Here is a 17,178-nt window from a genome sequence, read left to right as displayed (position 1 = left end):
ATCATGTTTTTATACTGTTTTTTTTTATACTTTGAATGGTTTCAGTTTTTGTGAACTGCCCAGGGAGCTTCGGCTGTTGGGCGGTATAAAAATGCAAATAATAATAATAATAATAATAATAATAATAGATAACTAGCTCATGTAACTGTGAAAGGATGTTGCTAAAGTATTATATTTGAGGCCGGATCTACACTACTGCTTTAAAGCACTTTATAATGGTTATAAAGTGCTTTAACTGCTTTAAAGTGCTATAAAACTGTTATAAAGCACTTTAAAGCAGTAGTGTAGATCCGGCCAGAGACTGGGGCTATAGCTAGACCTAAGGTTTATCCCTGGATCATCCAGGGGTCAAACCTGTTCATCTAGGTGACACACAGGGGATCCAGTGCTCGGGCAGGGGGGAATCCTGGATGATCCCAGGATAAACCTTAGGTCTAGCTGTGGCCTGGGTTGATATATTAGTGGTTGCTTTTGTTTTTCCACCAAACAGACTTAGGGTGTTGTTTTAGCTTGACTTTGATGCAAATTTGTAAATTAGATGCCTGTTTGCTAGCAGAAGATCAGCATGCACTAAGAACATTCGAACATAAGATGAGCCAGGCTGGATCATACTAAGACTCCATCTAGTTCAGCACTGTTCACACAGTGGCCAACCAGCTGTCCCACGAGCAGGACACAATGCAACAGCACCCTCTCACACTTATTCACCAGCTATTGGTGTATACGGGCTTACTGTCTTTGATACTGACTGGAGGTAGTTATAGCTAGTGTGCTGAAAATTTCTCCCACAAAATTGTTGACAATTCTCATGGGTTTGAATCAGGGTTCTTGTGCTTACCTTACTTATAAGATGACTGAGAAGTGAGAATGAGCATGCTCTCCTTCATTTTAGACTCACCTCTCTGACAGCCTGTAGCCTCCTTGGCTTCCTGCATTTTGCACCCAGGGGAGGGCATCATACACTTATTGCTTCCATAGGGCATTTTCAGATCAGAAAATGCAGGCAGCCTGGCAGACTGTAGAGCAGCCTTCCTCAACCTGGGGCGCTCCAGATGTGTTGGACTGCATCTCCTAGAATGCCCCAGCCAGCTGGCTGGGGCATTCTGGGAGTTGTAGTCCAACACATCTGGAGCGCCCCAGGTTGAGGAAGGCTGCTGTAGAGCAATGGTGAGACGTGTAATAGAAAGAAAAATATAGACAAGTACCCTCAGCCACCTCACAGTGAAAAGTTAAAGTCAAGAACACCACCAACACGCATTCAAAAGAAATTATAAACAGCCCTGAGAATGAGACAGAAAAATAGAGGCCCCTTTCATGGGGAAAGAAAACTTTAAGAAATTCCTCAGATTTTTTTCCTTACCTCCTAGAAATCAAAGCTCACTTTTTCAGAATGTTTCCCACATTTTCTTCATCATTATTTTTGCTGGTGGCTGAATTCCCTCCCCTCAATGTCATGGAGTGAAGCTAGGTCGATGGGGCATTGTGGAGGATGCAGAATGGGGGCCAGGTGGCCAATAGAGTTGATGCTGTTGCCATTTGCAGTGGAAGTGTAAAGAAACCAAAAACCCTTTGGAGAAAAGAAAAGGAAGAAAGATGGATCATAGAATCATAGAATACTAGATATGGAAGGAGCGTATAAAGCTATCGAGTCCAACCCCCAGCTCAATGCAGGAATCCACCCTACAGCATACCTGACAGATGGTTGTCCAGCTGCCTCTTGAAGGCCTCTAGTGTGGGAGAGCCCACAACCTCCCTAGGTAATTGATTCCATTGTCATACTGCTCTAACAGTCAGGAAGTTTTTCCTGATTTCCAGCTGGAATCTGGCTTCCTGTAACTTGAGCCCATTATTCTGTGTCCTGCACTGTGGGACGATCGAGAAGATGCTGTGATACAGCCTTGCCAATGGTGATGCCTATCTGTGAGAAATTGTTGTAGAATTTCTCCTCTCTCTGAAGAAATTTGGTGAAATTGTCCACCCAATTTCTCTACCCACAAATAGGGCGGAGAGTGTTCAGAGACCACTTGTGCACAGCTCTTGCTATAGCCACCAGGACTGGTAGCCATTGATAACCTTTTCCATTTTAAAACCGTCCATGTTGGTGACCATGTTGCTACATCTTGTGGTAGCAAATTCCATAATTTAACTGTGCACCATGCGAAGAAGTTCTTCCTTTTATCTGTCCTGAATCTCCCACCTCAACTTCAGGAGATGATCCTGGATTCTAATATTATGAGAGAGAGAGAGAGAGAGAGAGAAGCCTTCCTATCCATGTTCTCCACTACTGGTTCAGGGTTCATCAACACCAAGAAAGATATTCCAATATGAAAGTGATATGAAAGCAGTATATAAAAGACAGGAGCTACAGTAATGCTTTATAATGGCACTGAAGTGCACTGACAACTGTTGGGGCCCATGACACACCTACACCAAGCAGGATATAGCACTATGAAAGCAGAATGAAAGCAGTATATGGAACGTGTGAATGGGCCCCAACAGTTGTCTGTGCAACTCAATACTGCTATAAAGCAGTAGTCTGGCTGCTGCCTCTTATATAACTCTTTCATCCTGCTTTCATAGTCGGATATCCTGCTTGATGTAGATGAGCCCAGAGTCTTGGTTCTTCAGATTGAGTCGTGTCAGAATGAGTAGATGCTTGATAGATTGATGTGCCTTGCAACTTTTTTCCTCTCCTGGACTAAGGGTGAAATAGCATTCCACTTCCCCCACCCCAAAATATGTTAAACAATGGTGATGATGACGATGATTAAAAAAACCTTTGCAGTTAGCAAGACACACCCGGAGATTCCACATAGTATTAGTCCTGATTTACGCCCCCAAATGCATACACATCTAACATGAATGTCTTTAGCAACATTGATAATGTAGCTCATGCTAGCAAACCTCATAGCATGCAAATTTGATTAAAAATTGCATTTTTTGTTGTTGAAGAAAATGCGCATTCAGTGTGTGAGGGTCTCTCCCAAAGAGAAAATTGTGAGAAAGACACCCCCCCCCCCCTGGACAGAGACACAGAAACCCTCCTCCCCTCCTAGAAATTTCTCCAGGTGAAACTTTTTTGGCTCTCTATGAAATTCAGTTTCATGTTTTGCCTAAAGCTGAATTTCCCCTTTGGGGTTCAAGGGAAGATTTCTTTACTAAAGGTCTTATTACAGCCTCTTTCCAGCAAGAAGAAACAACTCCCTCCTACAAAGAGGATTTACTAACTTCCCCTTAGCCATAATAAGCTTAATCCCACATACCAGTTTCCCTCAAATTATCCCCTACTGTGCTAAGCTGTTGTTGTTGCTAGCTAAATGACACCCCAGGTAGCAGCGCTCCTAAGATCCTTTACATACCAGGAAAAAGGTTTAAGGGGGGAAATGTAAAAAATAATCAAAAAATCAACGAATGAACCAATCTGATTCAAATTTGGTATGATTAAAGCTCTCCTTAATATCTATTACTGTGCCAATTTTGATGTCTTGAGCTTTAAAACTTACGCAGATGTAAGCATTTGTTTAATTTGAAGCTTAAAAGTATCAAATCCTGCTCCTGCGCCCCCAGTGGCCACTCGGAAAACAACAAATGATTCACTCTAAAAGGGGTATAAAAATAGGTTGGGTCTTTTGGCTTTATAGCCCAATTAAAGCAGGATGCATGGGAGTACTTCACGGTCAAAGCAGATTATAAACTGGAAAACTTCAGAGCCCTTTGCACGCAATTTGCAGTGATTGCACAGTATAACGCTGGTGTGATAAAGCTAAAGATCAGTCTGACTTTGCCCAATTTAGGGCACTATCCTTCCAAATTTGGAGGCTTACAGGTATCCAGTGCAGAGCAGGAGGCTCTGCGTATTAGTGAGATGGGCTATTTCACCCATCTAGCAGAGGCTTCAGGAAGGGGGAGGGAAGGAGGCTTGGGATGGCTGGTGATAATCCCAGGAATGCCCCCCTTTCACCGCCTACCTACTCACATTTGAGAGCTTCTAACAGCAGACAGCATGTTTTTTTCCATGCCTGTTGCAAGGGGACAGGGGGAGGAGCAACTTTTTGGCTCTGAGGTTGGAGGCAGGAAACCAAAATATCCAATCACTCCCAGGCACTGTCTTGGGCAGATAGGACTACTGTTGGAGAAAGGTAAAGTACAAAGGTAGTGGACTTCACTGCTTCAGACACCTGGTCCACATGATTTGGTTAAGCAAGAATTCAATGGCTCTATGATTCTATGGCCTTAGCTAGACCTAAGGATTATCCCAGGCAAATGGAGGGGTCGTCACTGCCTGCTCCTGGGATTCCCTGTGTGTCATTTGGATGTACAGGTATGATCCCGGGACGATCATAGAATAATAGAATAGCAGAGTTGGAAGGGGCCTACAAGGCCACTGAGTCCAGCCCCCTGCTCAATGCAGGAATCCACCCTAAAGCATCCCTGACAGATGGTTGTCCAGCTGCCTCTTGAAGGCCTCTAGTGTGGGAGAGCCCACAACCTCCCTAGGTAACTGATTCCATTGTTGTACTGCTCTAACAGTCAGGAAGTTTTTCCTGATGTCCAGCTGGAATCTGGCTTCCTTTAACTTAAGCCCGTTATTCCGTGTCCTGCACTCTGGGAGGATCGAGAAGAGATCCTGGCCCTCCTCTGTGTGACAACCTTTTAAGTATTTGAAGAGTGCTCTCATGTCTCCCCTCAATCTTCTCTTCTCCAGGCTAAACATGCCCAGTTCTTTCAGTCTTTCCTCATAGGGCTTTGTTTCCAGACCCCTGATCATCCTGGTTTCCCTCCTCTGAACATGCTCCAGCTTGTCTGCGTCCTTCTTGAATTGTGGATATTGGGATATAGGCCTGATCTAGCTATGGCCTAAGTATGACTAAAGTTTCAACTCATGATAAAGATTCAACTCATAAGCCACTCCATACCAAATCGTATAAGATGGCATTGCGAAAATATTAACCTCAGCCTATGAACGAGAAACATTTTTATCTTTCCCCCTTTCTCCTGACAGAACACACCAGAATCGAAGAACAGGAGATCCCATCATGACTCAGCTGAGTACGACACCATCACTTCCTTTTAAGTACAATGTCACTGGGTTTCATAGAGAAGACAACTCTTCTGGATCTCCTATTGATGTCGAGGAGGTTTTCAGTGAACTTTCAATGACTCTGATTTTCATTGGTATGATTCTTTCTCTGATCATATCCACACTTGGGCTGGTGGGGAATGGAATTGTCATCTGGCTTCTTAGCTTCCACATTCAGAAGAATCCCATCACCACCTACATCTTGAATCTGGCTGCAGCAGATTTTGGTGTTCTCATTTCTATGGTATCTATTATTTTATGTACATTTTTCTGGCACACAGATGCATTTTTCACATGGGTTTTGGCATTGTCCATATGTTTTATTTCCGCTTACACCTGTAGCCAGTATCTACTGACAGCCATCAGCATTGAGAGGTGTCTGTCTGTTATCTTCCCAATCTGGTACCGATGCCATCGGCCAAACTTCCTGTCTGTTATCATTTGCACCTTGATATGGACCATGTCTGCTCTGCTTGGTGGAACCTTTATTTTAACAATGTATGTGGATATGTTCAGCAGAATTCCCCAAATCATCAATTTCATCAACTTCATAGTTTGTACTCCCATTGTGATCAGCTGTACTGTGATTCTGTTTATCCGAGTGTGCTGTAGCTTACATCGACGTCGACGGGGAAAGTTCTACGTTGTCCTCTTGTTTGCACTGCTGTTCTACCTCATCTTTGGTGTTCCACTCAGTGCTATTATCAGCTTGGTATCAATTGAGGCCACAATTTCTATATATGTGGCAATATCTAGTCTAATATGTGCCTTTGTCAACAGCAGCATCAATCCACTCATTTACTTCCTAATTGGGAGGAAAAAGGTGTGTCGATCCAGAACACCCCTCAAAGTTGCACTCCAAAGAGTTTGCGATGACAAAACTGATTGCAGAGACAACGAGAAACCCCTCAGCCATTCAAATCAAAAGATGATTGCTTTATTAAATCTCACCTCCTGAACTTAGTTTTGGGGGTGGAAAGAGGCAGACCAACCACAGATGTCTGTCTTGGGAAATTTTAGCACATCCAAAATTTCCCCTTTGACTCCCTCTACACTTTCCCTCTTCATTCTGTGTTACCTGCTTCCTATTCAATAATAATAATAATAACAACAACAACAACAACAACAACAATAATAATGATTTATTTCTTACCTGCCCTATTCAATAATAATAATAATAATAATAATAATAATAATAATAATAATAATAAACAACAACAATAATAATAATGATTTATTTCTTACCTGCCTCTACACTCTAGGCCTGAAGGGTAGGCAACACATTTGGGCCATAGGCACATTTGTCAATTTGAGAAATGGTCCTAAGTACCACCACAAGATGGCTGCCATAAGAGGTGTGGGAAAGGACAAGTTACCCACCTAAAAGACTGAATTCTAGGCAGAGGCGAATCTGTACCTCAACACACCCAAAATGCCTTTGAACCCCCAGTTTTCAGCACCAACAGAAACCTATTTTTCAGCAATCCCAACTGCCAGTAAGAAAGTACGTTATTTGAAAACAAGCAAACCACGTTGGAGGAGTAGGTTCCCTTCACAAGCAACAAGAAACCTGTCTGAGGGCACATTGGCACCCATTGGCACCACATTGCCTACCACTGTGCTAGGCCCTGATTTTGCATGTGCACACGCAAACACAACTCCAGGAACCCACTTGTCAGTTGCAGCAGTTTGGAAGTGACCGCAATTTACAGGCCTCAGAACATCTTCAGTGGAGTGCTATAATTTGAGCACATCAGTGCATGGAAACTGCACATGGAGAACGAAGCTAACTGTATTGAAGAAGCCCCCTGGACTCATCACAGGGCCTACTGCCCTCCAGTTTTAATCCCCCAAATCCAGAAGGAAAAAGATCCTTGAATCAATCCTTGAGGATCAAAAGGTTAGCTGCCCTTTTCTCTCTCTGTCTCTGCCATCCTTCTGCCCCCCCCCATTTCACCACCACCTTCAAATGCCCCTTCTCTTCCTTTCCTTTGCCTTCCTTTGCCTTGGGAGGAATTCAGGCATAGCAGTGGGGGTGGAGGAGAGAACCCCTTTCCCCTTTCTTTCAACCTCTCCTCTGTCATCCTGCCTAATTGACAGGACACATCAGTTAGAAAGGATGACAAAAAAGAGGGTGAAACCGACATAGAAAGGGGTAAAATGCCTCTTCTGTTGCTGCCTATGGAAAGAAATGTCAACTCTCAGGCATGAGGTGTGTTTGGAGAAGCTGGGCTGAGGAACATAGGAAGCTACTGTATCCTGAATTAGACCATAGAACCACCCAGCTGAGTATTGTCTGCACTGACTTGACACTCCAGGTTTCCCCACCCACCCTTACCCTGCTTGAAGTTGCCAAGGAACAAACCTGAGACCTTCAACACATAAAGCACGTGCTCTTCCACTGAGCTATGCCCCTTGCCTGAGGGATAGAAGAGGAGGCAGTAGAGAGAGGTGGGGGGAAAGTGGGTCTTTTGGTTCCTCTCTTTTACTCTGTGGGGAGATGAAGCTTGGGAGAGCTTGGAAGACTCACCTCTTTTCCTGAGACAGTCTTCCAAACCTTTGAGAAACATCCTCAGCACTCCTAATTTAGCAGCACCTTGCTTACAATTTCAAGGATGCATTTCATTAGGGTGACCCTATGAAAAGGAGGACAGGGCTCCTGTATCTTTAATTGTTGTATTGAAAAGGGAAATTCAGCAGGTGTCATTTGTATATATAGAGAACCTGGTGAAATTTCCTCTTCATCACAACCGTTAAAGCTGCAGGTGCCCTGCCCTCTTTTGAATCTGGTCACTCTAGTATAGCTCCTGTACCTTTTTAAAAAATGGATTTAACTGCACCTTTAACTGTTGTGACGAAGAGGGAATTTCACCAGGTTCTCGATATGTACAAATGACACCTGCTGAAATTCCCTTTTCTATGCAACTGTGCATACATTCTATGTATTCTATGCATACAGGAGCCTGGTCCTCCTTTTCATACGGTCACCCTAATTTAATGGCAGAGATTGTTTACAACTTGTGCCCCGTGATGCCCTTACTCTGAAATTTCAGGGAGAGACACCGTTGTGTCCCTTCTCACATCTCTATTTTCAGAGCAAGGATCACTGCTTGAGCGCCCCCGCTGCCATTACACATTGCTATATGTTCTGGACTTCTTCTAAGCCAAAGCAGTTTGACTTGCACTGGCTTCTGAAGCAGATGCTATTAAACCAGAAGACTTTCCTAACTGAAATGCTTCTGCGACATTCAGGATGATTTAAATTCTGGATAGGCAGTCATAGGGGAAATGTAAGGGAACTGTGGGCTTCCATTTTGTCTCTATGCATGTACGTTTACATGCATATGAAGTATGCATGTATTCCAGTATTCCAAGACTTAACATCTAGGGATTCAGAAGAATGGCACTGCAACCTAAGGACATTGATTGGGTATGCATGGCATGGAGGTGGTTAACAACAGAGCATGGCCTCTGGGTGGATTGTTAAAACATGCCAACCAGCCACCCTCACTGGATTCGGATGTCACAACAACCCACGGTAATTAGGGAAATATGCTGGCATCTGAGCAGCTCACACAAGAGTGGTTAACAAGCAACTATGGCTTATTAACCACCCCTGGGTCACATAAACTAGGCCATTGAGTCTGAAAATCCATCCATCTTTTTAGAAAGTACTTTCAATCTCTGAACTTCATCAGATGACCATTTTATTGCACAAGCATTGCTTGGCACTCACAGATTTTTGTGGGTCCCTCTCATGCCTCTCATGCACCTCCTGCCCCTTCCAGCCTTCCTCGCACCACAAAAAAACACCCAGGAAGTCCGATATATTTTTTTAAAAATGGAAGTTGCTGTTATCTCTTGCTATGTGCAGGAGAAGCAGTGTGATCAGAATGGCCCACTGAATGAGCTATGTGCATGTTGTTTACTTCCTCTTTTGAAAGAGGAAGTATCAAAGCAATGAAAGTGGGGGACGGAGAAGCGACAGTAGGGAAGTGTGATTCCCCCACCCCTGTCTGATGGAGCTCTCTATTCCCAAGACACAGGAACCATATTTTAACTGGCACAGATGCAACAAAATTTGGACTGTCCCTGGTAAATACAGACTGCTATACAGGAAAGCGCTTGGTTCATCTCTAGGTTAACTACATTTACCTTATATCGCTCCTTTCAAAGCTTCCTTGTGACTTGTGTCATTATTGAAGGACTTTCTACATTCCTTTGTACAATACGGAAACTATGAGAAGAGTTCTCAATTTCTGCCTTTTGGAGGCATCTTGAATGCTGGCTGGTGAAAATGCTTCTAGAGTTGGTTCTCTGCAGTTGCTACAAAAGAATAAATGTTTTTTCCATGGAACAGCAGCTGATAATACCTTCTGCAGTGAGAGCTGGAATAAGAGACTGATGCAGACCATGGCTCAGAGAAGTGTAATTGTACATTTCCATGTCAAATTACTTAAATGTGTTGTGTATCCTTTATGTATATTGGCCTCCGTTTCTTGTGAAGCCATTTGTTCTGAAGAAATGGCTCCTTGCATGATGGAAGACATGTCAAGTAAGCTGCCTTTCACCAGCAAAGACTACCAGCTACCGATCAAGAGCCTTCTAAGAGGACAAAAGTTAAAACATGCTTAAGACTTGTGGGGTGGAAAATACTATGGATTCTGACTCTTGAGCCGTTGGGATGTATTACACCAGTAGAAAGCTGGCCTGAAATGGAATGACAATTTGGTGTTTCCCCCTTGAATCAGCCACTCTGAAGTCCGAGCTAAAACGGTGAGTAAATCTTGTATGTGCTTCTGAGCAACACTAATTAATGCTTTTTGGAAATCTAAAAAAATTCTTGGAGGCCTTATCTTTGGGAGATGGCAGTTGTATAATATACGACTCACCTGGCAATCATTATTGAAAGATAAAACAGAAATCGCAGAGGCCAGATCTACACCAAGCAGGACATAGCACTAGGGTTGTGCTCCGCTCTGATTCGGATTGCGAATCCGGAGCGGAGTGACTCGATCCACCTCTGCCAAAGGTGGATCCGAATCAGGTTGGGGGAGCTACGGATCAAGGCGAAGCGGTTTGCCTCCATCCGGAGCCCCGAACGCAGGTAAGGGTGGAGGGGGGGCTCACCTGGTGCCACCGCCACAGTCCATGTGGTGATGACGGTGGAGCCAGGTAAGGGGGGAGGGGGGCTTACCTGCCCCCGTCGCAGTCTGGCGCTGGCTTCAACTGAGGCAGGTAAATGGTGGGGGGGGAGGGGGCTTACCTGGCTGCACCACTGCCAAAGTCCATGCAGTGATGGTGGCAGAGCCAGGTAAGGGGGCAGGGGGAGGGGGGGCTTACCAGTCTCCATCATGGTTCGGTGCTGGCTTCAACTGAGGCCCAGGCCTCAAGCCGGAAGAGCTGGCCAAAGCCTGCTCTTCTGGTTTGAGGCCTGGCCCTCAGTTGAAGACGGCACTGGACCATCACGGAGGCAGGTAAGTGGGGGGGAGGGGCTTACCTTGCTCCACCACCACCACTGCAGTCCATGCACTGATGGAGCCAGGTAAGGGGGCAGGGGGGAGGGTGGCTTATTCGGCCCCCATTTTGCCCCCCTTCCCCACTTACCTGAGTTCATTGTCCACTGTGGAGGAAAGTAAATAGGGAAAGGGGGGGGGCAAAATCTCGATCTGCTCCTCCAGATCTCACTCCACAGAGTGGAGCGGGGGAAGGTCAGATCGACCCAAAGCGGATCGGCCTGACTCAAAAGTTGCTGATCGGGCCAGGAAGCAGTTCATGGAGTCCATGCACAGCCCTTCATAGCACTATGAAAGTGGTATGAAAATGGTATATGGAATGTGTCAATAGGACCCAACAGTTGTCAGTGCACTTCAATACCACTTTAAAGCAGTAGTGTGGCTCCTGCCTCTTATATACTGCTTTCATAGTGCAATATCCTGCTTGGTGTAGATCCGGCCGTAGTCTAGCAATATCTGGAGGGCCACAGCTTCCCCACCTCTGGTCAACACTGACTGGCAATGGCTCTCTGGGTTTTCCAAGAAGAATCTTTTTCCAGTCCTACCTGGAGATTTCATGGATTGAACTTGGCACCTTCTGCATGCAAAACATGCACCTGCATCCACACCAACCTGAGGAGGCCAGATCCTATCTGTTCTCAGACATTAGGCAGGCCTGGGCTTGGATGGGACCCGGATGTTGGGAGTCTGGAAATAGTAGGCTTCTTTCTAGAGGGTGCTACTGCATTCATGTCCTATGGTGGACTTCCCATTTGGGGATCTGGTTAGTCATTGTGGGAACAAAATGCCAGCCTAGGCCTTCGGACTGATCCAGCAGGTCTCTTAGGCCGTAGCTAGACCTAAGGTTTATCCCAGGATTGTCCTGGGGTCAAACCTGTTCATATAAGTGCCGCACAGGGCATCCAGCACTCAGGCAGGGACGAACCTGGGATGATCCTGGGATAAACCTTAGGTCTAGCTATGGCCTTACATTATTTAGCACTGAGAGCCTTAAAATGTTGTTGTTAAAGCATTTATCTGCATCTATAGATTTCAGTTGGATAATATCTTTTTTTTTTTTCCTGTTTAGCTTCCGGCCAGATATATTCTCCAAAACAGTTTGTAGTATTCTGTTAGTATCAGACAACAGAAGAAGCTGCTATTATATGATGATGACTCCCTCATCCCTTCCCCCAGTTTCATCTTGATGGAAGTCTTTGAACGCATCCTGAAATGCCCCAGCTATTTTCCCCAAGGATGAATCTCCCAGTTTTTTCCACTCAAGTTGATCAAATCTGGCAGAGCTGAAGGCAGGTTATCGACAGAGAGGAGGACAGAGAGAAAATGAGAGAAGACTGAGGGGGGAATGATACCTTTTCACTTGCCAGATGTGAGCAGTCCCCAAGGGGAGGTGTAGGAAGAGTATTTTACCTGCTGTACATTGTTTTAACCTAGCCAGGATGACTAAATGGAACATGTCAATGTAAAATTTGATAATAATGATTATTTAAATGAATAAAGGCAATTAATATACATTTGTTGAATTGTGTAAGCATTCAATAAGATATTGGGTTGGGTCTAGATTTAGTCACGCTTAGAGTTTTTGTTGTTTGTTGTTTATTCGTTCAGTCGCTTCCGACTCTTCGTGACTTCATGGACCAGCCCACACCAGAGCTTTCTGTCGGCTGTCGCCACCCCCAGCTCCCCCAAGGTCAAGTCTGTCACCTCCAGAATATCATCCCTCCATCTTGCCCTTAGTCGGCCCCTCTTCCTTTTGCCTTCCCTAGCATCAGCTTCTTCTCCAGGGTATCCTGTCTTCCCATTATGTGGCCAAAGTACTTCAGTTTTGCCTTTCGTATCATTCCCTCAAGTGAGCAGTCTGGCTTTATTTCCTGGAGCATGGACTGGTTTGATCTTCTTGCAGTCCAAGGCATTCTCAATATTTTCCTCCAACACCACAGTTCAAAAGCATCTATCTTCCTTCGCTCAGCCTTCCATGAAATAAATGAAACTTAATTTAGTCATGACTAACTTAAGTCCCATTGACCTCAATGGGTCTACTCTAAGAATGACTATGTCTGGATCCAAACTATTGTTAAATATAACAGTAGTAGTGCAAACTGCATGCTAGCTCATAAAACCATTTTGTATTGGTCAGGTCAGAGATTACATTACCCTGGAATTTTGCTTTTAGCTATGCTTTAAAAAAACCTGGTATGAATAGTGGGGTGACTTGATATAGCTGAAAACCTCTCAAAGGAACTTCCTATGAAGATACTCTCTATGAAACCAAGGCCACAGCTAGACCTAAGGTTTATCCTGGGATCATCCAGGGTTCGCCCCTGCCTGAGCACTGGATCCCCTGTGTGTCACCTAGATGAACAGGGTTGACCCCTGGACGATCCAGGGATAAACCTTAGGTCTAGCTATGGCCTTAGTGTAAATCCAATGTAATCAATTGGATTGAAGTTAGTCATAACTAAGAGCATTTCTAAATGAAACTTTTATTGCACGCTCATGATTGGTCACTCACAGAATTTTGCCACTCCTTCACATGATGTTGTCAACCTCCAACATGTCTCCACCACATTTTGATCTTTAACCCCCTTTTACAAAGATTGGAGATAACACAGAAAGGAGCGTTATTCCAATATTTTGGCTGTATGTAATGATGGAGTTGTACTAGTGGCTGTATAATGAAACATATAGAACTTGTAGACAAATGGATCAAAACATGTGTCCACCTATGTAAAAGAGCTGATCTTAATCCCACAACAAAATCTGGATGATCTTTTGGGCTGATACTCCTCTATTGTCTACATAAACCTTTTCTGAACTGTTGCAGTCTTTTGTCGCACAGTGTAATTAACTCATCACATTGGCTGCCCATGTGTTTCTTGTTAGGAATTTAATTTGATAACTATTATATACCATGTTGTGTTTTATACACCTCAGAAAAATATCTGAGGTGTATAAAGGGGGTTTCTGAGGAAGCCCAAGAAAAGGCAGGGGAGGACAGCAGCAGCAGTATCACAAGAAGAGCCCTGATGCTGCATCAGACCAAAGATCTATCTACTCTAGCATTCTCTTCACACAGTGATCAACCAGGTCATTCTTTCTTCCTATGGTTACCTCACCCTAGCAGCTGCTGCACCATCAACTACGAATTGCCTTATCCTCTAGGAATTTATCCAACCCCCTTGTAAAGCCATCCAAATTGGTGGCCATCACTATGTCTTGTTGTAGGAAATTCCATAGTTTATCTACACGATGTTGAGGAAGTACTTCCTTTTATCTGTCCTGAATCTCCCACCAATCAGCTTCATGGGATGACCCTACTGGGTTCTAGTATTATGGGAGAGGGATAAAAAAATGTTTCCCTCTCCACATTCTCCATATCATGCATAATTTTGTACACCTCTATCAGGTCTCCCCTTAGCCTCCTTTTTTCCAAGCTGAACAATCCCACCTGTTGCAAGCTTCCCTCATAGGGGAGATGCTCCAGCTCTTTCATCATTTGAGTTCCCTTTTTTTGCACTTTTCCCAGTTCTATAATATCCTTTTTTAGGTGTGGTGACCAGAACTGTACACAGTATTTGAAGTGTGGTCACATCATAGATTTGTATAAAGGCAGTATTATACTGGCAGTTTTATTCTCAATTCCTTTTCTAACAAAGCCTAATATCGAATTTGCCTTCTTTACAGTGGCAACACATTTATTATTATTATTATTATTATTATTATTATTATTTATTTATATAGCACCATCAATGTACATGGTGCTGTACAGATTATACACAGTAAATAGCAAGACCCTGCTGCATAGGCTTACAATCTAATAAAATCATAGTAAAACAATAAGGAGGGAAAGAGAGTGCAAACAAGCACAGGGAAGTGTAAACAGGTACCGGGTAGGGTGAAGCTAACAGTATAGAATCAGAACAAACTCAATATTTAAAAGCTATAGGGAAAAGAAAAGTTTTTAGCTGAGTTTTAAAAGCTGTGATTGAGTTGGTAGTTCTCAAGTGTTCTGGAAGAGCGTTCCAGGCGTAAGGGGCAGCAGAAGAAAAAGGACGAAGCCGAGTAAGGGAAGTGGAGGTCCTAGGGCAGGCGAGAAGCATAGCATCAGAGGAGCGGAGAGCACGAGCGGGGCGATAGTGTGAGATGAGAGAGGAGAGATAGGCAGGAGCTAGACCGTGAAAAGCTTTGAAGGTCAACAGGAGAAGTTTATATTGGATTCTGCAGTGAATTGGAAGCCAATGAAGAGATTTCAGAAGTGGAGTGACATGGTCAGAGCGGCGGGCCAAGAAGGTGATCTTAGCGGCAGAGTGGTGGACAGAGACCAGCGGACTGATGTGAGATGAGGGGAGGCCAGAGAGAAGAAGGTTGCAGTAGTCCAACCGAGAGATAACCAGTGCGTGAACGAGAGTCTTGGCAGAAGAGACAGACAAAAATGGTCGAATCCTGGCAATATTATACAGGAAGAAACGACAGGATTTAGCTACTGCCTCGATATGACATGCCTCGACATGACCCCAAGATCTCTACAGGTACCTCTGGTTCCTGCAATCCACAGCCAGTGACGACTTCTTAGTGTTCACTGTTTTTAACCTTTGTAAACTGCCCACAGAGCTTCAGCTATGGGGAGGTATATCAATGTAATAAAAAAATGTAATAAATAATTGTGCTAAAAGATCATTCTACAATTGCTTAGATCATAGACCTTTTTGGACTCTACCCCTACTCCATTATTTATTGCCTAGAGACATACTTTTTAACTGTTTATTAGTTTGAATGTTTCTTTTGCTTCCTTTCTCATTTTTCTTTTCTGTTAAAGCTAGGTATGGGTCGAAAATCTGCTGGGTCATTTACTTTTGTTTTCCACCAAAATTAGGGTGACCCTATGGAAAGGAGGATAGGGCTCCTGTATCTTTAACAGTTTTATAGAGAAGTTTTATAGAGAAGAGAATTTGTAGGCATCCTTTGTAGGCATGCAGCACCTGGTGAAATTCCCTCTTCATCACAACAGTTAAAGCCACAGGAGCTATAATAAAGCAACCAGATACAAAAGTGGACAGCTTTAACTGTTGTAATGAAGAGGGAATTTCACCAGGTGCTGCATGCATACAAATGACACCTGGAAGGGATCTACACTATTCAAGTTAGAACTATTCAAGTTATTAGATTGTAAGCCTATGCGGCAGAGTCTTGCTATTTACTGTTTTACTCTGTACAGCACCATGTACATTGATGGTGCTATATAAATAAATAAATAATAATGATAATAATAATAATAATAATAATAATAATAATAATAATAATAATAACGTGTCTTACCATTTTTTAAGTGTGCATTTGGTAGTATTTCACCACATGACGTTCAGTTTGAGATGTTTTATTGTTGTCTGTTCTCTGGTTTTTATTTTGAAGTTCTCTGAAATAAGTCATTCTATTTGGTATGATGTGGCCGATTTCATCTTATTAAATGGGTTTCCTGTAGTTCTTAATTGGCCAATCACATTCCTGGGGGGCATGTTTATGTAATTTCCATGCCCAAAGTTGGAGCCGTGTTTTTTTTTCAAGCCTCTTTTTTGCAGACATTTTTTAGTTTCAGTTTTGAAAGGCTGCTTCCTGGTTTGTTTGCTGGTGGAGAGAAGAGGAAGTGGGAGGGGAAATTGGTAGACGGGGGTGGGGAAAGAGAACAAACAGATTTGTTTTCTTAGTGTGGCCAAAAGGAATGCATTCCCACGGAAAGAGAAAAGTAAGTAAACGTTTTAAAAACTGCTACATTTTAAATCGTTCAAAAACAAAACGTTCAATGACTATAAAAACAACGTTTCATGTACTAGTGTAGATCCCCTGCTGAAATTCCCTTTTCAATACAATTGTTAAAGATACAAGAGCCCTGTCCTCCTTGCCATATGGTCATCCTAGCCAAAATGTTCCCATCAGAATGCATGGTGTTTGTCCATAGGGGAGAAATCTGGCCCTATCTGGTTTACACGTGAGAGCCAAGGCACAGGACAGCTCCCAATTTTTTTTGTTTTTGTTTTAATTTGCAGATGTCATGATTTGCACTAATTTGTGGCTATAAATAACTCCCCTACCCCCCCCCCCGCAGCCATAAATAAAATACTACAATTTGTGCAAAATCCCAGGTGTAAATTTCATTCAAATTGTGCTATTTAGAGCTGAAGCTTTGCTTCTGCAAATTAAAAGGGGGGGGGGGGGAAAAAACCACCTGGAAAAAAGTGAGCTGGTCCCACTCATCATGGGCCTTGTAGAGCCAGCTCACACTTGAGGAAGTCGGAGCCCAGGGGGCTGAGCAAGAGAAAACTCAGTGAGTGCCAACCTCCAAACTGATTCAACCAACATCCCTATGCTGTAATTAATTAATCAACACATTACTGATAAGTTATCGTTGATGTTTATTTATGATCTGTTCACATTATCCTAATAAGAGGATCTTTTTCAATAGCAAAACTGCCCTTGAAATGGCCTTAAATGTTTTTACAATATATGGGCAAAATTTTCTTATATACTAGCACAGTGCTATCCTGCTCTAGACTGAGTCTTGGCCATTGCAAGCACAAACAGAGAGCT

General features: G+C 43.5%; 2 protein-coding genes across 2 annotated transcripts in view; both read left to right on the top strand.

The window, feature by feature from the left end:
• LOC134401988 (MAP kinase-interacting serine/threonine-protein kinase 1-like) overlaps positions 1-17,178 on the top strand; it is a 758,389-nt gene that overhangs the window by 542,642 nt on the left and 198,569 nt on the right. The window lies entirely within an intron of this gene.
• On the top strand, positions 5,037-6,038 carry LOC134401999 (mas-related G-protein coupled receptor member H-like). Its single transcript, XM_063131364.1, has one exon. It carries the CDS (start codon positions 5,037-5,039, stop codon positions 6,036-6,038), a length of 1,002 nt encoding a protein of 333 aa, XP_062987434.1.

Source organism: Elgaria multicarinata, chromosome 7, assembly GCF_023053635.1.
Source record: "Elgaria multicarinata webbii isolate HBS135686 ecotype San Diego chromosome 7, rElgMul1.1.pri, whole genome shotgun sequence".
Classification (NCBI taxonomy): Eukaryota; Metazoa; Chordata; class Lepidosauria; order Squamata; family Anguidae; genus Elgaria; species Elgaria multicarinata.
Note: the sequence above shows the minus strand (reverse complement) of the source record. Positions and strands in the feature narration are given on the sequence as shown.

Excerpts from the sequence above, each read along its gene's own strand:
- LOC134401999 (XM_063131364.1), top strand. The coding sequence starts at position 5,037 with ATGACTCAGCTGAGTACGACACCATCACTTCCTTTTAAGTACAATGTC.